A 27,572-nucleotide genomic window follows, 5' to 3' on the forward strand; every position below is an offset into this window, starting at 1 on the left:
GATAAATGTCCAGCAAGCTTGCGGCCTCCTTCAGCTTTTCAAATGCAGACTGGTGCATATTTATGGCAGGCAAATGACAAAGGGAGAAGCTGAATTACTCTGGCCTTATGCTTTCTGTTAGAACAAGGGTTAAAGTAATTAAAGAAATAATGCAAAAACCGATGTCCTTTGTTTGCCAGCCATTATCCAACATTTAGCTTTCGAACCTGCCTGTCATGTCACATTTCAGAAATGTGCGAGATAAGACTCGGTGCGTTTGGCAAGGCACAGAAAGGAATAGGTGGTGCTGTATGGAGGGGGCTCCCTGTGCCGCGGGTGCCAGGGCTGTGTGCTCCCACACAAAATCATCTGCAGGTGCCACTTCCCTGAAATAGTTTTTACTCGCAGAGGTTGATTCAAAGATGGACTTAAAACACGGAGCTTGTGCAGTCTGCACTGAGTTTCCCTAAAGGGGGAGGGAGGGGGGCACGATTTAAGAAAACAAGCACATTTTCACTGAGTCTGTTTCTGAACGCCAAGTATGAAAACAAAATGGCAGAACGAAAAACAGTTTTGCCGTTGCTCCTCTGCCCTCAAGGACAGCTCCATCTTCAAAACTGAAATGACAAACAAACAGGCATTCCTTAAACTGATGCTTAGACTTGTAGTGTCTTCAGTGTCGTTCTGAATTAGTTGTTAGTTTTGTTATTTTTTGTGCTTATAAATTAATGTTTAGGGTTAGCCAGATTTTCAGAAGTCTTCGAGAAGTCTTAAGTACAGGTTTACAATATATAATTTTAAATTCTATATTTGAAAATGTCCTGAAGTATTTTGTGTTTTCAGCTGCAAGTAGGTAAACATGTTTAAGGCTTCCGTCTAGGTCCTGTTCAACTCCATGAAAATACTTCCAGTGACTCTAGCGAGTATTACATTAGCCTTCGAGGGCTCTACATTATAATTGTTTTTCTCATTATAGGTAAAATTTTTAATTTTATTATAATGAACAAAATCTATCATTTACTCAAGGAAAGGGAACATCCAGATCCTTTTTTTCTGCTAACTGTGATGCAGAGAACTTTCCTTTGATGTGATTATATACACTGTCAAAGACAGTGAATAAGGGCAGGACCTCTATCTTTTTTGGCAATCCTGGCCAGCCAACACCCAGTGTTTATTGCGGTATCAGCACGATAATTATAATGCAGCTGATTTAAACTTTGATGTAATAGCCTATGCTTTCTTCTGGTTTTAAAAGCAGGTCCCAGGCCAAAAAAGATAAAGGCTGGTAGAGGATTATGTTGCTAGGTGAATCATTCCTGATGCATAGCATATACATAACTATAAGATGGTTTTTCAACCTACAGCATTCTTTTTAAATGTCTTGTGATTAATGGCTAAAATAGAATTTGCAAAACTTTATTTAGTAGCATTTGGAACTGTATACACTTTAAAGAATGCACAGGAGGATAGGTTAGATGCTGGAATGATACGTTAGCCTGAAAACTCTGTGATGCTGTCAATTGTTTCTGACTGTTTTGTTAGTGTTTATTTGAATAGTGTATTTACTTAGGTACCCAAACCAAAGAACAATGGTGGGAAAGGTGAGCAATGCACTCTAAAGGGAAATGCATGTTTAAGCTAATAAGAGGGATTTAAAATTTATTATTATTATTAGTTAAAGCCTAGTTGCAATTGAATGCTATTTTATTTTGGATTGGGAGGTCTGCCAGACTCCAGCCTGTCAGAGCTGAGAAGACTCAAATCAAGTCCAGGCCTATTTCTGCAGCAAACGGGAATCCTGGCTCCTTGCCTGTGGATTCATTCAGGAAGGCCCATCTGGCTTTTGATGTTCTGCAAGTTTGAAGCAGTTTGTTTAAGGAACCTATGCAGCGAGCACTGGTGAAAGCACACATAACTACAGTTCTAACTCTTCAAGTGGTGCATCGTTTTGCATTTTCATTTTTTTTTCTGGTGCTTGCCATCTGCTTACTTACCTCCTGAGCAGCAGTTGGTTTCTATACCTGACAGGATGAAAGTGCACGTTTGGAGTTAGGCATATCTTGATTCCTTTTGAGGTTTTGCAGTCCCATAGCATTCACTGTCCACACTTCAGTTGTTTTCTTCATGTTTAATTAATTTCAGTTTAGTTCAGAAGCAGTCTAGCTTAATCACTGCACAACACTTGACCTTTAGTTTTTTCGGTTCTTTTTTTTTTTCCAAGGTATTTTCAAGCTATATGGATTAGCTGAACAAGGAAGATCATGCTGGCAGGCAAGATTACTGGTCTGTGCGATAAATATTCTAAAATACATGATTTTTGGTGGTAATTGTTGTTCCTTCTAATTTTTATTGGAACAGTTTTCAGACAGTTTTTGAAGAGAAAAAAAGCAAATTTTTCATAAATGTATTGCTTATTGTAATCTTTTCAATTCTTTGGATCAGTGTGTGACAGCAAGGCGAGCAAGATTGAACTCTGCTCCTAGAGCCTGACTCAGGAAACTGTCCTCATTCAGAAGAGCTCATGTTGAGCATGTGCTGAATGCTGAATATTTTTGCTGAAGCGGGACGAATTTAAGCATGAGCTGTCTTGAACCAAGGCCAGAGTGAAAAGGTTTTTGGGGGTTGGACAAATACACGTCTCTCTGAAGCTTCATTACATTTCTTTCTATCAGAAAATGATGTCAGAAGCTACAGTCCTGTCTGCACTAGGAATGAGTCTTAATTTCCACGTAGCTTGCCAGCTATCAGCGCAGCTGTGCTGGTGGTGATCCCTCATGCTGGCTGGGACAGTTTGAGCAGGTCCATCACCTTTGTTCCCAGATGTCTGTCTGCACTGGTAGCTCTGCCGGTACCCAATTTTCTGTGCTTTTATTTGCAGTTCAGTGTGATGCCGATGCATTTCCACAGACAACTGGTTGATGTGAGCAGCTCAGTTGATCCCCAGAGCAGCTCAGGTTAACCCCTGAAGGATAATCTGGTTTGTGACTAACTGACCATGCTGAGCCTCCCTGTGGTAGAGCCTGAGACAAAATCTCTCAGGCACAGGGCAGCAAGCAGATCAAAATGGAGTGGCTGAGGCTCCTGCGGTCCCCAGCCACTTGGTGAAACCTTCTGATGGACTTTTCCACCTGGGTAGGGATGTCCAATCTAGTGATGAGTACACCTCTGGGCATTTTTAAGCTAGTCCGCTGGCAGCTTATCTTAATTCGAGAGGCTCAGCACTGCAGTGGGGAAAGAGCTGTTTTTGGTCGTTCAGATATTACTGCTGTCTTGGAGATGGCAGAGGCGGTCATGCTTGATTCTGCTTCTGCAAGTCAGTCAGACTTTGGAAAAGTTGGTAATTAACGTAGGATCTCCACACTTACCAGTGGCTGAATCTTGGGTTTAATGTGAGATGCAAGTGCAGACCAATTGTAGGTGTCTCATTTGGGTTTTCGCTCTTTTTTTTTTCCTTTCCCATCTGAAAATTGTCCTTTTTATATAAAGAGAAAAAGGATGCAGTATAGGTAGGAGTGAAAGTGAGTTGCAGCTGGATTCTGAAAATCTTTGCATAACAAAGGTTTGCCAAAATGTTTGGTTTGTCTTATGATGACACCATCATAGTTGATTTGGCATAACTTTTCCTGAAAGTTGTGAGTTAACAACTTGTTCAGCTTCCAAGTGTTTCCTTATGCAGGCAAATGGTATGCAGTAATATCTTTTCTAACAACTGCAAAGCAGCTGAATTTTTTTTCTTTGAATTTGAGATATCATCACTGATTATTAATGTCTCATCGAGTAAGAAGACAGACCCCGCCCTCTTTTATAGACTTTGCTTGGAGCATGTCTTGGAACAAGACCGTACAGGTGTGAACAAATTGTAGTTAAGGAAGACTGAAAACTTTGGTTTGTATCCTTGCGTTGTGGCTGACATGAGATTTGTTTCTGTAATAGAAATGGAGAAGAGCACGGAACGGCACAGCAATAGAACAATCTGTTTTCATTGTTTCTTTCTTCCATCCATAGCTTGTGATTTACAGTGCCCTTTTTGAAAAGTAGTTCTTTTGCAAGTGCCAGCTGGTCTCTGTTAGCTTTCTAACAGCAAAGACTTTAGTGACTTGTGTAAGAAGCACACATGGTTTGGTTTGACTTTCTGTTCCATGCTAACTACTGCTCTGCATCTTTTCAACAAAGCGCCATGTTTCTTGGTTTTGGCACACCCTGCCTCTGCGAGCGCAAGTAGAGCGGTGGTTTTGTGTTTCACTGAATCCATGGCACAGACTTTTTTATTTTTTCAAAACCCCAAACCATATAAATACCTGATTATCTTTGCTGCGAGAGCAAAGAACTACTTTAATATTCCCAGTAGCATATTTTGAACAACAATTCTTTAATTAAAACAACATTGGTCTCTTCCTGTATTTCATGGCTAGCAAATGAGAGAAAACACCAGTGTTAATATCAAAGGGAGTCAGTTTTCATTACAGTAATGGTTCAATTGTGCAATGCTGTAGGCTGTGAAATTTAATATTATTGTGACTTGTATTGTAATTGTAGGATGACAGAGGAAAATGGATTAAGTTTAAGTATAAGTGTACACAGCAGCACATGGACTTTGTCAAATGGAAGCTGAGGGCAGGGGCAGGACGAGTCCCCCTCTGGCTCTGTCATAATGAATTAGTATTTTGTAAATAACTGGCCACTAGACTGTAGATTTATTACCTTTTGTAGATGTATATGGACACACACAGACACACATGAATTCTGCACTGACTGTAATTGCAGTGCGGAGTTGCAGAACGGGTTTATGCCTGTAGGCTTGCAGGGTATTTGAATGTCTAGGCTTCTTGTCTTCACCTTTCATGAAAATATCCTTGCCTGCCAGTTTGTGAAGTTTTCTTCTGAAGGCTACACCCATCCTTTCAGTTAGGAGATTGCTAACACATGAATGGCCTCAGACTAGAAAGCCCTTTGTCATTCTTTTCTTCCTGTTGAATAAAACCAAATGCAAGTTGCAGATGATCTTTGCTTTAGAAAATTGTGATAGACAACTAGCGTTAATGAGCAGTACCCCTTTCTTTCTCCATTGCCCATATACATGCAGATTAAAATGGAAAATGGTCATTTAAACCATCTATTGCTGATCTCTTCCATGGAAGATTAAGGGCAATGAAAGCTATATGTTTCATTTGTTTACAGCTTAGGTAAGTGGAATACGTCCCCGGAGCAGTGCCTGGTAGTTTCTTAGTGTGTAAACTCGATGCTCTGTCGTTTTAGCCCATTTCTTAACAGTGTTTCACAGAAGTATACTCATATTGAAACCTGTTCTAATGTTAAAGTGCAAAAGGGGGCAGTAAAGTGCTATCCAAAAAAAATGTTTATTTTTAAGGGTATTTTTTTTGGTGGTAAAACTTGCATTTCTCTATCTCCTGTATTTAAAATAGTTATCACATGAATGTCTTATGTTTGAAAGGTTTGCAAATGTCGTAAATGTGTATCTTTAAGCATTGTGGGAACAATGCTGAGGGTGAGTTTCCATGTTCTCTCCTTTAACCCAGTCCTGAAACATGCTACATATTTGGAAGGAATTGAAGGCGGAAAGCTGTCCTCAGATATATTTAGGGCACAGCTATATGAAGCATTTCCGAAAGAATTCCAACGTTGCTAATCATGTCTAGTTCTCATTTTGTGCATTACCAATGCTGCCTTTCTGGAAAAAGAAAATTAAAAGAGTGCTGAGGTTAGGGGGTTGTGCTTGAAGTTCTGAAGTGTGTAGTGGTGGCATGGGTCAAGAGTTGGGCTCTCATCCAGACCCGCATGCATCATTTGTCAAGAGGTAACTAGAAAGAGCAACTAATTACAATGTACCTACTGAGTGTTTTCTCTTTCAGAAATTCCTCAGAATAAGCCATTTATACAGATTGGCTTCTGCTTTCCACTGCAGCCACTTGCAGTTTTTAAACTCTAGGTAGAAAGCATGTTTCTGTTGAAATGCAGTAAAAAAGAGAGCGTGCTTGTGTGTGTTCGCAGGCTTGTGAGAGATAGCAAGCGATGATTGGAGGAGTAATTCCCTCATTGTTGAAACTAAATAAGTCCGGCCCTGTTTTGACGGTTCATATTTCTGTAAATGCTGATGAAATTATAATACAATGCACTTAAAATAGAATGTTGGTCATATCCATCTTTTTTTCTTAGTTAGCGGACCATCCTAAGCACATTAGTGGTTCTTTTGTGGTAACCAGCATTGATTTAGTAAGTGGATCAGAGTTGTCTAGTGCTCTGTGTGCTTCTTGCAAAGCAGTAATTGCTTTCTGCACAATAAAACAAAAAGTTAATTGCTGATAATAGTGCTTTATGTGGAGGTCATGTATAAAAACTAAATATCAAATCTAAAATTGTTTTTGAAATCGTTCCTTTGCCATCCTTGGTAAAAAAATTGAATCATACGTATTTTCAGCATTTTGAGCCTTATCTGTGCAGTAAATATTCTAAGCCAGGCTACACTGCCTTGTGCAAAACACTCAGATCTTGTTTCCCATCCTACAGAAAAAAAGAAGAAAAAAAAACCTAGATAGGTGTTTGCTCTCAGAGGAATTCTTAAGGCAGAAGAAAATGTGCTTTCCTTTTATGGGAGGAGAACTGCACATTCATTTCACACCCTGGATTCATGTTGAGGGCTGAGGGGTAAAGCGCAACTTGGTCTGAAGATTTTAGTTATATAATTGTGTGATAGGCTGTGTTTTTTTCTGCTTTACTTTGTGAACGAGAGCCAAGCGGAGAGGGAAGGGCAGCTTTCCAGCAAAGTGAACACATCTCTGGGAAGGAGGAATGGCACCCAGTTGAAGCAGCCACTCTGTCATACAGCAAAACCCCTGTGGCAGCTGTGCTCCGGCAGCCCGAAGGCCAGCACTGCTGCTGCTCAGCGGGGTAAGCTGGGAGCAGGGTCCCTGGCCCCTGGTCACCCCAAGGACAGGAACTGTGGAGTCAGCTGCCTCTGCCCAAGCCCAGGATTGGGATGGCCTCTTGGGGGTCTGCTGCATCTCCTTTGACTTATCCACATTTTCTGTGGAACAATGTCTGGAATCGTGTAAGTCACAGTTTTTAAGGGACCAGATTTTATTTTGAAGAGAGTGTCTCCAACAAGATGTATCTGGTTCCAGGTGACCTCCTTCCATATACACAAAGGGTTAAAGGGGTACGGTTCTCACCAAACATCATGCCACAACTACAGGTTTGGGGCTCTCTCAAGTGCAGGGCTGCTTGAGACTTGTGATCATCCTAAACTGAATGGAAAGAAGTGAGTGTACCTATCCCTGCGACAGCAATAGTCACAAGAGTTGTTTGGTGAAGGAAACTCATGACACATCTTTCTAGGAGGCTGAACAAGGCACTTCTTGATGTGTTTGAAGAGTCCTGGTATCTGCGGGTGTCCCTCTATACATCGCATGCTCTGTGCCTTCAGAAATTTTGCAACTGATTTCGGTAAGGATAGGCTCAGGAAAAGGCACCAAGAATGGGGTCCATTTGCATGACTACTTGAGACATACAAAATGGGACATAGTTTTTGCCTTATTTGTGACCAGGGTGGTGATAAAAACAAAATAAACCCTTGACCATTTCCATTTTGAGTGCATTGCGAGCTTTTTCCCTCCAGTGGTCCAAAAGATTATGAGTTTCAGGGAAGGTAAGAAAGAGAGGGAGGACAAAGAGGTACCACAAAACCCAGGGTGGAGATGGGTTACAGTTTCAGGGGACTGTTTCAATGCATTTATGGGCTTTCTGCAGGTTTTATTACAGGAGAGCCCAAGCCCTCCAACGAGGTTGTTCTTCCCTTCCAATGGAAGTGAGAAACACAAGAGCTGTAGCTTTAGAAACCTCTGCTATGGCATTTAATAATCTGTGTTTGTATAATGTGGTGCTTACCATTAAAGATCCTGAAGGATGTGAATGAGAATGTATTTGCTTATGTATTTCTTTGAATTCCATTTAGTTTCCATTCTGCAATTCCTATAAATGCAAGTACCCATTGCTTACATGAATAATTTCATTAACTGCCTGGAAAAATGTTACATATAAATAAAGGTTAGCAGATTAAACTTCTTAAATTTTATTGAAATTCAAAAAGATACCTGTTTAACATACTCTGTAAAACCTTGTTATAATATTAAAATAATTTAATAATACCACGCTGGCAAAGAAAAGTAGCTTCCAAAACTCGCTTAAAAGAATGTTAATAATACTAAATGCTGAGCCTCTTTTGTTTTCAAAGTTTCATTTGGTAGTCTGTGCATAATGCCAGTTCTGTCATCTTGCTGTGTCAAAACTATGGTAATTTTTCTTGCAGAAAGCTCATGTAAGAGTACTGCCTTTCTTTTTAACCAAATTCCATACTCATTTTGAGACAGAGACTCCACATTAATCTTTTTTGATGAAGCTTGTTTTTCTGTCTATTCCATAGCAGTTACTGATCCTGTTTTCATTGAATTCCTGTTCACTTAATCCATTTAAACTGGCGTGAGATCAGTCCTATACAATCACTGCTTTTGGAAAAAAGCATTTGGGGTTCAGAGCCGTGTGTATACCTCATATCCACATGGCATATCTTTGCGTATGATATTGAATATGACAGAAACTAATGTAAAAGCTCTGTAAGGATAAAGGACTCTTTTTATAGAGAGTTTTGGTCTATGTTTTTGGATTTTTTTTCCAGTTCAAAGTCTTTGGGAGTCGGTAAACTGATTTTCATTTCATTCAGCAGGCTATGATTAGGCCCCTGCTACTTCAGTGAAATCGGTAGGACCTTTGCCTGTATAACTTTTATGAGCTTTGCATCAAGATATTAGGCCTTTTGTCCTCGGTAGAAATATTTAAGCAAGGCAAAAGAATACTCAAAATATTGTTTCTTTTCCTAAAAAGCCAGATGATGGCTATCATCTATATGCTATTTAATAACCATTCTTTTTAAACAAGAAGGAGTTGTGTGTGGCATGCTGTTCTGTATTCTGTTTGCACTTGTGCAAGTAACGGGCTAACGTACTGTGTTATTAGTATTCATGACATTTCCTTAATAAAACTTTTCAATGAATAACTTTATAGTCAGGCTGGTAGTTAAACTTCATAAAGTTAAGTGGGTAGGATTCCCAAACAGAAGGTTTCAGGCTGTATTTTAAGAAACATCTTGATTGTTCGCATTTTTAGGGTTATTTTTGTTACATTAATTTAAAACTAACTGCCTACACCAATTAGTTCGGGTAAGGTATTAAAGCACAGAAATTTGGCACTGTTTCCCCAGTTAAATATATAAGATTCTCAACAAGTAGTAACATGCTCTCTAAAATTGCGTTTATTTTATAATTACTAGGGTATAGTTAAAGGTTAGTGATTGAGTGCATATATAGAGTGAGTGAGTTTTACAAGTTTGTAAGTGTGACAACACGTTTTTTACATCAGTGTTGATTAATAAAATCTTTTTAAGAATTTATTTCCCTAAGATTTTTTCTGTTGATATTTTTACAGTTTCAGAAATGGCTGTGTAGAATAGTAGAATATTAGGAATAGTAGAATACTCTTAATGAAAAAATCTGCTGGTAGATAAAGTTTTGATTTTTTTTGTGAATTTACTATTATGCAATTAGATAAGTTTGACTGGTTATCATTTAGGAGAACTCCTTTATAATTTAGTATGTGTGAATGTGCTAAGTTTCTGTAAAACAAAAGTTATATTCTTAAGAAAGTACTTTGAAATTGTATCTAGATAGATAGATAGGTATTAATTGCAAAATCAAATTTAAATTCTCTAGGACTTTGACAAGTTAGTGTTCATTAAAACCAGGAACTGTGGGACCTCAAAATAAGTGTAGTACTGAAAATTGCTGTAACATTGATGGGAGTGGGGAAGAGACTTTTTTTTTCTATTCCTGTGAAGTGAATTTTTGATCTAATTTAAAACTGGTTTAAAAAAAAAAAAAAAACTTCGGGAACTCTGCATGTTGGTGTTACTTGCTCTAAGCTGCATGGCTAGTTAGACGTGTGGGAGGGATTCACATCCATGGGCTTTGCACAGATGTCAAATGTCACCCACAACACACCAATTTGGGGCTGCCAGCAGAAATGCCCTCTGTATCGTAAAGTGGTTTCATTTCATTGTACAGCTTTTACTATACTTAATGTACCTTTCCGTGCTTTCTCACAGAAAACACTATGATTATTAATTATGGGTAAAATTCTTCAAATGCCCTTGTCGCATTTTATTGGAGTTCTAGAAGAAATGTGTCAGGAAACTGGCTAAGCTTTTCTCCTACATTTCTGTTTGGGTACAGGGACCTATATTGTTATGTAAGTTTCCCAGTAAAGAACATTTATATCAGAAAAGCATAAAATTAGGAAGTCAGCTTTTTTCTATGAAGCAATGGCTCCAGTGCTGTCACTGCCCCGACTGCTCAAAGAGCCAGGTTAGTATCCTAAACAACTATTGATGTAACACAGCCTCCCTCAGTGTCATGCACAGGACTCTGAAATCTCTTGATCTATCCTTATTGTATCTCTGTTTGGGGGAAAAAAAAAAAAGGTTTTCAATTAATTAAAGGTACATTCCCTTCAGACTTAAAACCAGGTTATTAACTTTATAGATGCAATCTTACAAACATTTCATAAGTTTTGTTGCTATCCCAAAATGCTTAAAACTACATAAGCACTTGCAGGAATAAAGATTCAAGATACATTCAGTCATGCTGAAATTTTTGTTAGCCTCTACCAAGTGGTTTTTGGTTTTTTTTTAGATCTAAAGTTTGCAAAAATAAGGTCATAAAACAATAGTCTTAATTCCCTTCCTTGACATTAAATAGTTTCAGAAAGTACTTATTACCCAGCAAGTGATTTATTTAAAGTCTTTATGAAAATGCAGTAGCAGAAATATTACACAAACGGGAGGATAAAGATCCTGCCTAGTTATGGGTCACTAAGTTATTGTGGTTGAACTGAAATGCATGAGTGGAACTGAAACTTTTGTATTCTCTCCATCCATATTTATGCTTTATAGTTGTAAGAAAATAAGGAAAGTAAACTGCGAAAATATCTTTCTTGCAAAGGTCACGGAAAAAAGAAATCAATACAATCCAGTTCTCAGATTAATCCTTTCATCCTTTTTTCTTTACTAATCCCATCAGCATTAGATCCTAAAAGTTCAGAAACTGAAGTGGAAGCAGATTTACCGAGTTTAATGCTCAAACTGTACAGACTGCAGACACAGAGCAAGAGTATTCCCCTGCCATAAAGCCTAATGAGTGCCTGGGTTAAAGCTCTTGTAAAATGTGCTTTAGCTGTCTGTTGGGGGTGGTTCTGTCCTTTGCTTTTTATGGGGCAATTCCTAGCTGCTTAACCAAGGCACACAAATACGCTTTCTGTCTGGTCTCTGTTTTCAAGAATCAGTTGCCGGCTGTCCCTGAACCTTTCTTGTTTGTACTCAGAATTTGCATGGAGAACATATACCCCTCCTACTTAATTACACACGTATATGCATGAAATCCAAAGTTAGATTCAGTGTTTTCAGTTTTTCAGGGCGGCTTTTGGGTTGTATGATTGATAATAACAGGTGCATGTTTCTAACATTATAAATTTTGTATTTATTAAGCATGCACATCTAAGTTGATCTAAATGATCTAAATTTGAAAACAAGGATCCTTTCCTGAGGAACGTCCTGTGTCATCTTACACATTCCCATGATGTGAAGAAGAGTTGCAGCAGCAGGATCACAGCCTTTGTCCTGGCATGCAGGTTGAGGGACACGAGTACCGTACCGTTCATCTCCTGGTACAGCACTGCTGCACAGGAGCAATGCAAGCTGGGGCTCTGGCCAGACAAGACGATACAGTTAGTTGCAAGTGACCTGGGTTAGCCCAGAGACGCTGTCACTTTGCCTTTGCGTTTGCCTGGTCAGAATTGTTCCCAGAGGAGGGGCTGAGTCAGGATCTGTGCTGTTCTCTTGGAAACATATGCCGGCTGCGGTATGTCTTTCCTCATTTCCTATGCGCCCTTGCAGGGCTGGCCACTCCCTAGGTAGCTTCTCACGAGGCTGGCAGCTCCAAGGAGGATGTATTTCCACCTTTGCACTTGGATTACCGTTCTGGCTTTATGGACGCGGTAGTCACTGCATTCCTATGGCATGTCTGAAAACTGGAGGAGGAGGCGCAGCTTCGCCCCGTCTCCAGTGCACCTCTATTTGCACAGCCGTGGCCAAGCCTAGTTTCTATAGTCTAGAAATTACACTGCGTGACACAAAGGAGCGCAGTGATTTATGCATCAACAGTCGCTTTTCTTGCCACAACATTTCATTGTTCTTTTTCCCTAAATCTGTAATTACATGTCTTTGTCCTGCTACGTGCTGCTTCACAACAAATACAATTCTTACACAGGCTTTGTGAGTGAAAATAATCCCACTCAATTAGCACAGATCATAAACTTGCATTGTGCGGGAGCAGTTGCAAATGATGGATTCAAAATTTGGGGCATCACATCCTCCTTTTTTTCCCCCATTCTTTAAGTTCTCATCCAGTTCTGCTCCTGGCTGGTGGGCTCCTTTAGCAAAGGAGAAGGCTGGGGGTAATCTACGCCTACAGCTTTGTTCCTGGGCCTTAATATTCTAATAAGCTTCCAGGAAGGCTGCCTGTGAATAAGCTAGATTTACTACATGTGCTGTTTAGCACTAGCGCTTGCAGAAGGGTGTTCATTAGGCAGCAATTGTTTCAGTCAGTTTTTCAGGCTGATTCTCCATTAAAGAAGCTCTTTCGAAAAGGCTGGCAGGCAGGAGAAAGAGGAAAGAAAGTCAGGCTTTTAGGTCTGTGCATTAGATGACATTGTATCGCTGGCTGTAGTTCTAAAACTGCACTCTTAGCCTTAAATGAAACAAATATATTTTAAGGAGAATGGAAACAAACAAACAAACCTGCTGTAGCTTTTGTCCTTGTAAGAATAAGGCTCCTAATTTTGTGGATAAATCAATGCTCTAAGTAATTATTTATATTTTCCTTTCATGAAGAAGTGCTGATGTTTGACTGGTAATTAATACCAACGGGAATGATACAATAAGATCAAGTCTGACCCCAAACACTAAAGCTCACTGTCAGTCTAAGAAGTCTCCATCTATACAAAGACAAAAGCACACCTGTGTTTCATTTGTAGCACCAGGGGAAAAAAAAAAAAGATAAAATAACGATGTAATATTGGAGTTTACAAAGAAATCACTGTGGTGTGGTAATCATCGTGTCTTGGAAGTGTTTTATAAGAAGCATGTGCAGTCCTTGGTTTGAGTAGATCTCCAGTCCATCCTAGGTCTGTAAGCATCATCCCGACGAGTGACTGATGTTCCTTTGTGTTATACTAGTAACATTAATCAACATCGCAATATGTTGTTAAGTCTGAAAGTCTAAGTTGTTTCCTTTCCCACATGGCTGCTCCAAATGAACAATCATTCTTGTCATTCTCCCATGTCCAAAATTAGCAAAATATGTGCAAGAATAGTAGAAATGTTACCAACATGTAAAAACAGGATTGTAGCCCCTCATACATTGCACTGGCTCCTGTGAATGGCCAAATGTGGAAGAAACCACAGTTCCTGCCAGAGACATAAAACGTTCCAGAGTTCCCAAAACTGGGATAAAAACTATAAAACTCAATCCATCTGTAATTTCCAAGATCTAAATAAACATCTTGTTGATATTAAATTGAGTCAGGCCTAAACTATTAAGATCTGGTTTGTTCACTCTGTCATTTTGGTTTTGGAAACTGTGTGTTTTTTCCTTTCTGTCCATTGCAATTGCTACTTTTCTGAATGAGATTTTATCAAGTGTTTCACATTTACCCTTTTCTTTTTTTTTTTCTTTTCTTTCTTTCTTTTTAGATTCCTTCCTGGACAAGGATTGGTACTATATCCACAGATAGGAGACAAACTGGATATTATATGCCCAAAGGTGGACTCTAAAACTGTTGGCCAGTATGAATATTATAAGGTCTACATGGTTGATAAAGACCAAGCAGATAGCTGTGCTATTAGAAAGGACAATACACCTCTACTCAACTGTGCCAAGCCAGATCAAGATGTTAAGTTTACCATCAAGTTTCAAGAGTTCAGCCCTAATCTCTGGGGCCTGGAATTTCAGAAGAACAAAGATTATTACGTCATATGTAAGTTCAAAATAACAGTTGTTCATTCTTTTAAATATAGTTGTTTGTTTCTTTGTATTTTGTGTCATACATGATAAGCAAACCAAGAAGACTCTGAATGGGTTTGTATTTTTTTTTCCTCCAACAATATTTTCTCGACAGCACATTTTTGACATTATTGCTGATTTCTGTAGGGCCTTTGTATCTTTTTTTCTCGATTCATGTACACCAAATTACATTGTACTTCTGTGCCTTCACAGAGCTTCTCCTTTTGTGCACGATTTTATGTTCTATATTCATATTGAAAGGTTGTGCACAGCTAAAGCATGGCGTGTTTCCTGCTTGCAGCTCTGCTAATGCACCATGCTGTTGGCCTTGCCCGTGGGTGCCCTTAATGCCAGGAGTAGGGGTAGAGTGGTCCAGCTGAGGTAACCTGTGAGAGGTGGTTGGCTGTTGTTCCAAGTGATCCAGGGGTTCTTTCAGGAAACACATTCTTGGGCAAAATCCAGATGCAGCATGATCTTGAGTTTCGTCCTTTTTCATGGTCTTGACTTGTTGGATGAATGTGTGTGACACAGGCCTGTGTCCAACAATTTTTAAACTCTGAGTTTCAGGCTGATCAGGAATTTATACCTGAAAGCTAATCTGGAGGTAACCTGAGTTTCGTGATTCAAATTACTTATGACTTGTAAAGTTAATGATGTACATCAGGGGTTAGCATAAGCTGAGATTTCGGCAGTGCAACAACTATTTGCATTAGTTTAGGTTTTGTCATTTTAATACTGTGGCCTGCAGATCTCATTTAGCCCCATGGGGATTTCTGAAGTCTTGAGCAATGATCACCAGTTAGTAGGAGCTAGACAAAGTCTATGCATTGGTTTATCTGCAGTTACAATGAACTTACATACTGATGTGTCTTATTTCTCCCATCTCCTTGAAATTACATTGTACAGAGAGGCTGATAACTACTTTATGTAATGTCTGCCACAGTAAATATTTATTAATTTCTTAGTTTAAAATATTGCTAATTTTACATGTTCTCTAAGCAAGTACTTTTAAAATGGGAACAGAAATTACATTTAATATGAATTAATGATCACTTCCCAGTTATAACCATAACAGTACACACTGTATCATTATGCATAAAGCAGATTGTATATCACAGAAATTAAGTAAGAATTAGCAGTAATAAATATATATAGAAATGACATATCTTACTAAATAAGTCTGAGGAGATATAAAACGCCATTTATTGTTTTTAAGGTTTGACAAAAACATCACTTACTACAAGTACTTTCTCAGTTCAGTCAGTGAGTATATAAAAACTTGATCCCACTTACACAACATTTAACTTTGTCAGAGTTCCCACTGAAATACAGTGAGATTTACTGGGGTGAAAGCTGCAAGATCAGATGCTGAGAGATAGTTGTCTGTAACAACAAGGAGGATGTGGAACATAAAAACAACCATGCTCAAATAGTTGGCTTTAATGATGACATACATTCATTATTTAGTGCTGCTTAAAAAAAAAAAAAAAAAAAATCCACAGCAGAGCAGCTATAATGGAGCAAATGGCATTGTTACTACTATTACTTGAAAAATATGGGCACAAATGGAGCTTACTGATACATTGTCAGTTCTGTCATATCCGCGTCATGGATTTACCTGGAGAATTTTTAAGTCTGGCTCATTTTCATTAGTTTTGTATAATTATTTCATTACAGCAATAAGACATAATAGATGTCGCATTTCCTGGAAGATTACAGGGTAGTTTGGTTGATAGAACTTGCTCAGCCTTCAGCCTAATGCCTCAAAAATGACACTGGCCTGGCAGTAATACTGGAGTGCACGGATATTACTTTCTCTGCTCGTTCTTGCATAAGCAAATGGCTGATTTATCACTGTATCGCTAGCGTATTAACCCAGCTGCAGCAGGGTACCTATACATTTTAATAGGCTGGACAAAAAAACCCATTCATTCATGGAGAAGACAATGCAGTCAGTGATGCTGGCCTCAGAAACACCAAGAGGGGCAGGAAACTAGGCCAAGGCTCAGCTAGGACACCATTTTACAGAGACACTGGAGCTAGATAGCATTTTAACAGTTTGTGTTCAAAAGCGTAAGATGTCATGCAGCCTTGTCAGACACAAGTTCTGGTAGTCAGGATGTTTACTGTCATTTTTGAAAGTAATACAATACATCTTAATCATGTACGCAAATTGGACCATAAATCATTTGCTTAAATCCATGTTCCTAGGCCTGTAATTTAACAGGTGTGCTCAGGCCCGAATGAGGAGTATACTGGGTCTGTTTCCCACTGTCTCAGACGCGCAAACATTGCTCCTCTTTTCTTTCTTTCCTTTCTGTGTGCTTGGGAAATATGTGTGGTTTTTTTGGTGGTGGTGGTGGTGGTTGTTGAGTCGGGGGGTGGGGGGATGTGTGCTTTGAAGTGAATGTACCAGTGCACTTTATATGCCAGCTTTTAAATTTGAGGTATTTTAAATTTGAGATATATTCCCTTGAGTAAGGGGCATCAAACAACCCAAGACAAGAGTTCACTGAGCCCAGCGTTTTCGCAGTGCTGTCTGTGGCTGGATCTACAGACGAAGCTCATGCTGCTTATTCAGACAGGTTGCTGTCAGACCTTAGCATGTTTTCTGCATCATCATGTACCCTTATCATCTTGCCATTATTTGAAAACATATGTTTTTCTAAGGTAATAATATGTGGTTTGTGGAGCTTTATTAAACAGTAAAATCTTTATTCAGATTAGGGGGTTAGTCATTTTAGGAGCCTTAGAGTAACAAAGCAGAGGAGTTATAACACAGGATGAAGAAGCTTCCTGAAACCTGTGTACCTTTAGGAAATGTGATTGTACATGAATTCTTCAAGCCATAATTTTTATATCATTTAGATGTATTCATGGTAGATACAGCAGGAGATCTTTTCTACTCACTTCTTCCCTGGCTCTATGCACATAAAAATGAAACTTTTCCCATTCCTTAATTCACTTTTTTTTTTTTAAAGTAGAAATGTTGATGAATTTCTGATACCCCCTTTCATATTTAATGGTACTTTAATCCAACAATAATCTAAATCTAATCCAATTTTTGGAACAACAGCAGTGCAAGATATTCCTCAATGTACAAGTATCAGGATTCAATTCTGTGAAGGGCAGTACTTGGAAAGATGATACTCAATGGTATCATGAAAGTGAATAAATGATGTAACAGAATGTCCTTGCTTTTCTGTTCTTTGCCGTCATCAATTTTTGGTTCCTTGGAAACTAATAGATTCATTTCCTTATAGCTACCTGATTTCTTTTCAGCAGAACTCGGGAAGGTCAAATGTACTTGAGATCACAGACATATTAAGGTTAGATTATCCTAAAATATGCAACCATTTAGCTAACATATCATAAGTCTCTAAGGAAATCCTTAATCAAATGCATGAAGATACATCATGCCCAACAACATAAATACCTGTGTGAAGGGCAAAGTTAAGCAGAAGAAGGGTGTGTAAATTTGCAACTCTAATGTTTGCATCAAAAAGTCCTTTTATGTCTTTGGGTGCTTTGGGAATGAAGTATAATTTTCTGGTGTTGTGGATGGCTTAGAATGAATGGGAATCTCCTTGACTGTAAGAGAGAGATCTGCAAGTGCTTGGGTTATCATGTAATTGCTTCAGTATCCCTCTCAGATGCAGCATTTCTTGTATGGGAGGGAGACGTGGTAGTATAGTACAGGCATATATACTATGCTAAAAATGTTTACTTCTGGTGAATGGGAGTTGTCCTGAACCCTTCCCAACAAACTTGGCCTTTAGTCACAGGGCATAGAGAGTGCTGGAGTACATTGAGTTTGCAGTGAAGGAGCGCCTAAGGGAAGCCTGTAGGAAGCTACCTTGCCAGAGGGAAGGGAGCAGTGCTGCTAGTTTTCAAACCACCATCACACCCCGAGATAGTTTGGCCAAGCAAACCCATACTCTGCTCGCCTCATCTCTTCTTTTGCATAAAAAAAAAAAAAGAGGCTTATACAGCGACATCATCAGTGTAAAACAATACGTCACCTATGATGAAATTTTACCTGCTTGAAATGTGTAGATAATATTTTTATCGTTTTTGTTTTGCTTTGTGGGTGTTTGGTTTTTTTTTTTTTTTTTTTGTAAGTGAAAAATACTTTGGACTTGGGGAGGGGCTGCAGAGTGGTCCTGGAAAAGGTTCCTCTAAAGTGCTTTCTCTGCCTGTGACCTCATTAGCCAAGCTTGCTCAGCTAATGATGCTCATTGGCTTTGACATTGGCAAAATGCAATATGCAGCTTTCCTTAAATGTTTTTTGTCAACTTTTTTCAAGTGACCCACATACATAATTGGCTTCTGGCTTAAATTAAAAAATGTATGTATTTAATCCCTGTCTGATTTAAAGGGTTATACTGGCTAGCAGTGCTGCATTTTGGATAAATGCTTGTAATAGTCTGGTGGCTTTTAAAATGGAAACAGTTGTTCTGAAACTTTAGCATTAGCTGGGTTTAAAAAAAATCCCAAGGCTTTTATGTTTTCACTTTGTCATCCTGCTACAATTAAAGGGCAATAACTGTCTGAGGAAGAACACATTAAAGGACAATATAGATTGTGCCCTGAAATACGGCCCGATTGGGAAGAATAAATTTCTTTGCATGGCCAAATAGATTTACATTAAAATGCTATTTTAGTATTCTGACCAAACACTAGCTAATCTGCCTGGCTGGACATTCTGACACATCTTTGACACAGGATTCAGTCTGCGGTCCCCTGCAAACGCCTAGCAAGAGCACCCAAAAGAAAACTAGATTTTTCTTTGTCTTGAGGTTAATTCCCAACTAGCCAAAACCAGGAGAAAACTGTATCAAAAATTCAGTGACATTTCTTTGCAACATAGATATTATTGATGCTTTTTAATAAAGACTGCACAGCTCAGCAATCTAGTATTATTTATTTTTTGGTGGTGTTAATGAAAGCCTATGTGATAATAGCTACCCTGATTCCTCTTGCACAAAGATCCTATTTTTTTCTTTCCTTTCTCCTCCTCCTCCTTCAGAAAATTAGATAAACGATTTCTTCTTAGTGTAAAATGATACCCAGAGGTCAATCTTTGACATTGCTGAGAGTCTTTTAAGGGATATATCAGCAATACCACTTAGCTCTTGTTGAATTAAATATAAATACTGCTCATACAAATAATATTATTGGAGAAAAAAAAATCAGTGTCTGTGCAGCTTCAGATTTCTAACAGTCCAAGACCTACAGGATTAATGGAGTCATCGTCCTTTGGGGTTTTGTCCCAGACCACACAGGTCTTGTAAGAGAATAAGGCTACTTTAGATTGATGGACTTTGTTCATATTCAGTGCCATTACCTAGGCAATACCAACCGTTTATCTCCTTTAAAGTAGACAGAGATAGTTCAGCAGGAAATCTGTTATTATTTCTCAATTCCTAAGGGAAGGAAGTGAAAGATAGGAATGCTCAGGTTGTTAATTGATGGCATCTTGTGAAAAAAACACATTTACCCTCCCTCACACTCGCCATGTATTCCAAATAGATATGGAATCAGATGAAAATGAAGTGTAATTATTCACTTAGAAGAAAGAATTATTCAGGAAATGCTCAGGAATTAAACAGGATTTAAAATTTCATAGGAAACTGTTTAATGTTTTTAGTCACTTCTCTCATTTTATTATTTTTATTAGTTCTTAATCTATACATACTGAAAATACAGTACATTCACAAGGGAGAATACAGTATTCTCACTTAGAAGTATTCTTATATATACATGTATTACACATATCAAGTACTTTGCAAAAAACAGCTTAAGTCCTGATCTTCTGCAGGTTGTATATATTCCTGCATTTACACATACACATACACATTTTTAATAGGACTACGTGCAGAAGAGGGCTGGGTTGAGCAAATACTTTTTATGCTTTACACATGGGTTATGAATAACTTTAAATAGAGGAGGCGTATACTGGGGAGATGCATTATACTATATAAGGAAAATAGTCTGAACTGAAACTTAGAAAGACACCAGCATATTGAAACACATCTAACTTTCATTTTGTACATAAGTTTGATGATGAGCATATATCTGTCAAAGTGTGATGACTGGTCTTTACTTTATGCAGTTGCTTATATATGTTATATACTATAGTATTTTAATTCCTGAAATAAAAGACCAAGAACTGTGTAAGCATTTATAAAGGCTTTAATGAAACTGTTTTTGAATATTTGAAATTGTTTTTCTCATTAAAGTCTTTACATAGTTGAATTGGTGGGAAATGTACTTTTGTCTAAGAACTGCATTAGTTAGCTAAAGCACAGGATTGAAATGTCTGGAAAACAGGGTTAAATGTCAGTTTATACTTTATTTCCTGATTTTAGTCAATCCTGGAAACTTTGGAGGAAGAATATTTCACAATTTATTCCTGATAAATTTAACTGTAAGACTAAGCCCTAATGGCAATATTCCAGTTGCTTTTTTGCAGTTCCAAGGAAATCACAGAAATATATTTGTGAGTAAAAGCAGGATTAGGCTTAAGGTAGTCTTAGTAGTTCTCAGAGAAGAGTTCCTACTAAGCTGATAAGGCTGGTTTTAAAAAGTATGTTCAGGTCTTTGTTAGCATGATTTGTTGATTTTCTGTTCCGTAGATGAAGACAGCAAAAATAACTAAACTGCAACAGCATACTTTTCCTCATATGCTCAGAGAGCTTCTGTGAGAGAAACAGCTCTGAATCCAAACCCTGCCAGGGAAGCTGAGAAGGAGTTGTTCTTAGAGTATCACACATTAGCACATAAATGCATTAGACCACAATAGTGTAGCTGTTCAGAGTCACAGAATGGTTACTCAGCTATTTGGATGGCACCTCTGGAGCTGGCCTAGTCCCACGCTCAAACAGGATCAGCTACAGCGTGTTAACCGTCCAGGACCATGTCTAGCTGGGTTTTGAGTATCTCCAAGGATGGAGACTTCGTCGTCTTCATGGGCACTGGCTGGGTTTGCTCTGATATGTCTTATCTCTTTCACAGTGGGGAGCCCAGACCTGTACACAGCACTCCAGATGTGTCTCGCCAGTGCTGAGTAGTGGAGAGGGATCACCTCCCTCAACCTGCTGACAGCACTCTGCCTAATGAAGCCCAAGGGGCCTGTTGGCCTTCTTTGCTGCAAGGGCCCATTGCTGGCTTGTGGTCAACTTGGGGTCCACCAGGACCCCCACAGCCTTTTCTGCAAAGATGCTTTCCAGGCAGTTGCCTCAGCCTGTGCTGCAACTCTGTGATTCCACCTGCCTTCCAGAGTCTGCCATAGCAGGTTTTGTAGCAGAATCAAGGTATTATTAAATAATTTGTGTTGTCAAACAAACATCCCTGCTTTATAATGTTATCCTATTACAATACTTCTCAAATATTAAAATCTGTATGAACACTATTATTAGAAGTAAAAGTATCCATTCTCCTGTCTAGTTACGACTTTTCAAAATTCTAAATGCTGGAGGATTAACATACCCATCCCATTTGAGTTTCTTCAGATGAACCAAGATATGCTTATGTGATAACTTCCAAAGAAGTCGAATCCCTTAATTTCTTACGTCAAGTAGTAGGACTAAAGGTCCTGTAGCACCTTGGAAATTCAGATTGCTTTCTTTTAGCAATGTTTCCTCATTAAGTTTTTACTCTGTGGGTATTTTAAAGTTCTAAACACGAACATAAGCATGCAGCAATCAAAACGGTGCTTAACTTCTGATCATCTTTGCCAAGTGCATAGTCATCCAATAGCATCATAATTGATCTTAGAACTAAGGTGCCAAACTCTGTGTTGCTGAAGGATAGTTAAATGATGTAAATAGCTTTTTGTGTTTTGCAATAAAGCACACTTTCGTTGTGCTTGATGTAAAAGCAGGAGATGAAGGTATTCTTTTATTGAGGCAAACATGTGGAAAATTGCTCTAGATTGTTATAGTACAGAGCATCTCCCCTGAAAGGAATGAGGTTCATCTATAGGGCAAACTCTGACTGTGGCACTTTATTGGGGTTACTCCTGGACTCTCTGTGGTCAAAGCAAATAATGTCATGTCCATCTAAACTGTTATAACCAACAGACTGGCACATTTTCTCATCTATAGTGTTATATTCTGAACTGTCACTCGGCATTAACTCAGTCAGTAGTGAAGTCCTACCACCTAGAGATGAACTCTGCCTCAGAATGATGTTTTCCACTTCAGTGCTACTCGTATAGCAATTACTGGGTCATTAATATCATTGCATGCAATTAGTAACAGTAGAATGAGCAAGAGGTTTGTTATTTATTTAATATGAACTTTCACTATAACCCTTTCTTTTCCAAGTGCTACAGACAGAAACCAGAGAGATTTTCAAGGCAGATGAATATCTTTGAAAAGTGATGTTGAGTTCTTGTGATACAGGTCCTCATTCATTTAATGTTAAAGCTTCTGCTTTTGTTTCCAGCAAGGCCACTTGTCATTAGCAACAATCAGTGTAACTTGAATGCTAACTAATTGTATTAGTTCTGTTCAGCTGGACTGTTAAGCAAAGCTCACTGTTGTAGGAGGGAGATATTTCTTCTCATCCATGAGAGGCTTTTGCCTGTAGTGTGCCAGGAGAAAGGCTAAACTATGTAAAATATCTTATTGCTTATGGCTGGTGAAATTAACTAGCTAGTAATCTGTTTTACATGCATACATTCTGATATACACTGAATACATCATAATTAGTGGGCTTACATCTGCCACAGTTACTTCAGCACTCACAAATATATAATTTGTTTATGTAAACTAGAAGCAACCATGTGTGCAGTAGATCATTATCTGAAAACATTTCTCAGAGTACGTGAAATACAGAACTGAAATACTTTTAGAAAAGCTTAACTGTAATGAAAGACATAAATTGTCATTCATAGTGGTACAACATTGAGATGCTTTTTTTTATCATCTCTAAATCCTTCTAACAGTAACAGTGATGCAAGTAGGATTTTGCCATGGTGGGTGGATATTATGACCTTATGTATTGGATAATAATGCAGCAAATAGTGTACTGTTTAGTACACTTAAGCTGTGGTATTCCTTAACCAAGAGATAAAGTGGTGCTGTTTTTAAAATGATAGGCAGAAGAAACCAGTTGGAGCTCACAGCCTGTTTGGTACATCCCAGCTCCATGTTGCTCACTGTGTCTCTTTCCCTTAATTGAAAGTCTTTTGTTTAAAAAATAAAATAAAGGGCATATATTTTACCACCTTTACTCTTGTTGTATGATGTCACGTCTCCTTGGAATTAATAGAATCATTCTGAATATACAAAAGGGAGAAAACTCTACAAGTACTCTCTCCCTATTTTGTGTTTAATACTTCGGTGATCCTTCTTCGGCCAGGTGATGTGAGACACAGGAAGGAGAATCTATGGATTTCCAGAGGTGTCCCTGGAATTAAAAAGTTGATATTTGCAAAGTATATATCAAGGCATTCTACAGTACAGAACTGATTGGCTCTGTCTTGGTTGTGTCCTCCACATCGCACTCCCCCAGAAATTAAACAGTAGAAAAAACTGTCCCTCTTTTGAAATATGAATACAAGTAGAGAATTTTATAGGGAATTTTATAAAGACCCCTATTACCATGAGTCTCTTTTTAAGTACCACAAGTCACACCATTCACATTTGGACAAGAGTACACATTTCAGAGTAGTGGTTAAAAAGTGAATCACAAAATTCCACTGCAGAGCCTTTGCCTTCTTCCAGGCAAGAGGAGGCCTGCTTTTTATTTTACTTCAATTTGTTCTGGTTTTAGCTTGACTGGGGAGGGCATTGCTGCTTACTTGCTGTGCAGAATATAATTTGTGGATCCCGTTTAGATATAAATCCTGGGACATATAGCATAGGATATAATTTAAGAACTGACAAGGATGAGAACTGAAAAAGAACGGAGTATTCTTTTTGTCCTTTCCTTCATTCACATAGGAGTTTTCCCCTTGTATGGATACATGGAAAAAAAAAGCTGGCTATAAGAGTATTTCAAAACACTATAAACTTTAGTTTAAGAGAAGTTCTATGTTAATTTGAATAAATTGTGAAATAAGATTGAGTCAACGGGAGTTTCTGAATGGTTTTCAGTTCAAGGGGCTCCTCAAGAAATTCTGCTGCCACCTTGACTTTGCAAATAGGACAAACAAACAAAACATGTTAGAAAAATACAAAATGATTGGTAAAGCATGTTTTGTTTATACATGTTTAATGATTGTTTTTCTTTGTTTCTATAAGATCAGTAGAAAAGGTAGGATGTGATTATATTGTTCAAGCACAAATTGGGGAGGAAGTCTCCAGCCTTCAGACAGGAACAGAAACGACATGTTGACTACTCTGCGCAGCTATTCCTTAATGCATTTAAGTATTAGCACTTGCAGTCCAGGTTTGGGACTGCTGACAGTTACATTTTGGAAGACAGTTTCATGCTAAAATAAAATAATGAAAGTTTTGGTGTCAATCTGAATTTTTGTAACTACAAACAAGTATAAACGGTTAGTTATTAGTAGTTGAAATTTGGATCTTTGTCTTCTCTCAAAACTTTCTGCAGCTCACCCAACACCAAGTGTTTGCCAAGCTTCCTGCTCTTTGGTGAGTGGCCTGAGCAATTTTTTTTGGTTGTTTCAGATCTCCATGCAGATCTGGCATTGCTACTAAGTTGAGGGGAGAGGTTGGGGAGGGGGAATTTAATTTCATTTAATTAAACACTCTATTACCTCAGCTGCCTTGTTCTTCATCACTGGCTGGTCTAGAAACAACCACCATGTTGTGATCTGTGATTTGTGGTTTCTCAGTGTGTGATTTCTGGTGTTCTTAAACCTGTCACATAAATTTAGATAATTTATGGGAAAGAAGAATTATTTATTTGGTGCTTTACTAAGAAAGTCATTAAAAAGACCAAAAGCAGATGAAAGCAGTCAGAGCATAAACACACGATGCCTGGCCAAAATAGTGTACTGTTACTTAATAAAATTCAAAAAAAAATCAAAAGCTTTACATGTGCTTACTAATCCTTGACTGCATATTAGATGAAGTGCAGCTTTGTATTAAGAATAACTTACTACTGTTGGATCTAAAGCTTTTGTGGATTTTTGCTGCTGCATTGTGTAGGCTTTTCCATTCTGTTTCTAAGCATAGAAACAGCACAGCTGTGGAAAAGTAGAGATGGATAGGGTTGTTTGATTTCATTTAGCTCTGCTTTTGAGCAGCCTGTTTTCTGATACTGACTTCAAGGAGTATTTAGGAAAAAAAGATGTTGAACATCATTACTATTGGACAATACTGATCTGCCCCAAAGAAACCTGTAGTTCTCTCCTTCCTTCTTAACAGATCCACACCAGCAGCAATTAATTCTTAATGTGTCTTTGATTGTCCACACACACAAAGCCCATTTTGCCCTCACCCATTAGTTGAGATCACTCACTCATTCCTGTAGTCTGTGTCTTAAGGTCTGTTTAGTTTTCAGAGAAAAACCAAGAATGATGTTCATAATTTTCCTCTTCAGGCATGTAGTCTATTTCATATTCAGGTCCAGAAATGCGTGTGTTATAAAGTTGTGTTAATTCGAGGGATGTGACATTTAATTTGGCAAGTAGGTAATGTTTCTCACAATCCCTAAACATAAATGTATGGGTAATAATTGCAACAGAATTAAGAGGTTGAGATTTTAGTCTACTTGTGTTTCCTTTTAAGTAATTGTGATGGTGTTTTTTAATTTTGTAATATGTATTTTTAAGAGTGAGGGAAGCTGAATTTTTGTGACTGTGCCTTCATTTCTAATCTCTTTGTGAATGAAAAGCTATATACAGGCACAAATCCAGGAGCTTAATTCTCTTTCTGATTAGAGCAGTGTTACCAACCTGATAGGTTGAAAACAGCCAAGATCCATGCAGTGGCTTAGCCTCCTGGGAGGCAGGGTAATAACAATCAAATGAAGACATATTAAAATGTAATATTACTTCCTCTCCATGGGGACTGTAAAAGAATCATAGCCAGAAACTATTCTTGTCAGCTGATTCTGTTTCGTTCACTGGTTCCCTGCCTCTGCATTTATGACTAATGCATTTCATACAATAAACAGAGCTTGTGAAGTTTTAAAAGCAAATAAATGTAAAACATCATACATTGATTTAGTTCCTTTTTTTTTCTAGGAAAGAAAAATGAACCAACTAATTATATATATGTATCTTAAAGAAGGGAAGGCAGAGCTAGCATGAAGTTCTTTGGTCTGAATAATTTAATTTTTGCTTGTGTAAATGAAACGGTATGTTAAGAAAGTGTTTCATGAAACTGAAAATATATACTGTCTTCTCCAAAGTACGGATGTATCAGCAGACTTTTAACCATAATTTCATACATTTTTAGTGAAAGTTGAAAACCCAAACTTGTACTCCTTATAAAATGACAGCTGCTGTTGTATTCAAGGAATGCAGACACATGATGCTTATATAGAGCTCAAACAGCAGTTTTGACTTACTGCTGACAAACTTTGGCTATAAATTATTACGATTTTGTCCGAAAGTCTTAAAATTAATAGAGATTTTAGGTTAATTATATGCATTTATTTGTAGGTGTGGATAAACTGTAAGCTGAATAATCTAATCTGCTTTTGACTGTAAGTTTCAGTTTTGTAATTGACACCAGTGGAACAGGACAGATCTCAGAAAATCAGAGGTATCTATCCATCAAAAAATTTAAAAACATTTCCTTAGCTGTTTAGCAGCATTATACGTACTTTTAGTTTCCTGTGTGTTGCTGTATTAACATAAAGTGAAATGTGAGATCCTGAGAACATTTAATACTTCTGAGAAACTTTATAGTTATCATTAGTTACATTTATTAATATTAATAAATGTTAATATTTAAGTAGTGTCTAGTCTTCTTAGTGCAGGGTCATATATGATAGTTTATGTGTGAGTAAATTCCTCTCAAGTATATCCATATTTAGACCTAAATGTAAAAAAATGCTCTTATATATATAAATATATGTGTATATAAAAATAAACTGAATGGATGTTCTAAAATTTGACCATATAAACAATCAGAGAGTAGTGTTTCCCTTTTCACATAGCACAAGGAATTTGTGTTATGTTTCTGTGTTTATACCCAAAGCTGTATTACAGACACTTTTTTTTTTTTTTTTTTTAAATCACATCAATATAAGCACAGGTCCAGGTCCAGGGTTACTTTTCTGCAGAAGTGTCAGTGTAATGGAGGAGTTTGGATGATACTGGGTATAATTTTCACTTGGAGATCAATATAAAAAGACAGCAGTGAGCGTTTGAGGAATATTTTGTACTTGCTCCCTTGTTTGACTTCTGCACACTAAACTGTCAAGGGGTATTAGCAGTATGAAACTATTTTCTCTGATGTCCCAGATTACTTCTCTCTGTGC

At 38.0% G+C, this 27,572-nt stretch overlaps 1 protein-coding gene across 1 annotated transcript in view; it reads left to right on the forward strand.

The window, feature by feature from the left end:
- Window positions 1–27,572, forward strand: part of EFNB2 (ephrin B2) — a 42,484-nt gene that overhangs the window by 8,032 nt on the left and 6,880 nt on the right. Inside the window, exon 2 of the mRNA XM_048080796.2 lies at window positions 13,853–14,136. Within this exon, the coding sequence (XP_047936753.1) occupies window positions 13,853–14,136 (284 nt within the window). The remainder of the gene's footprint in view (window positions 1–13,852; window positions 14,137–27,572) is intronic.

This window comes from Anser cygnoides, chromosome 1 (assembly GCF_040182565.1).
Source record: "Anser cygnoides isolate HZ-2024a breed goose chromosome 1, Taihu_goose_T2T_genome, whole genome shotgun sequence".
In the NCBI taxonomy this organism is placed as follows: Eukaryota; Metazoa; Chordata; class Aves; order Anseriformes; family Anatidae; genus Anser; species Anser cygnoides.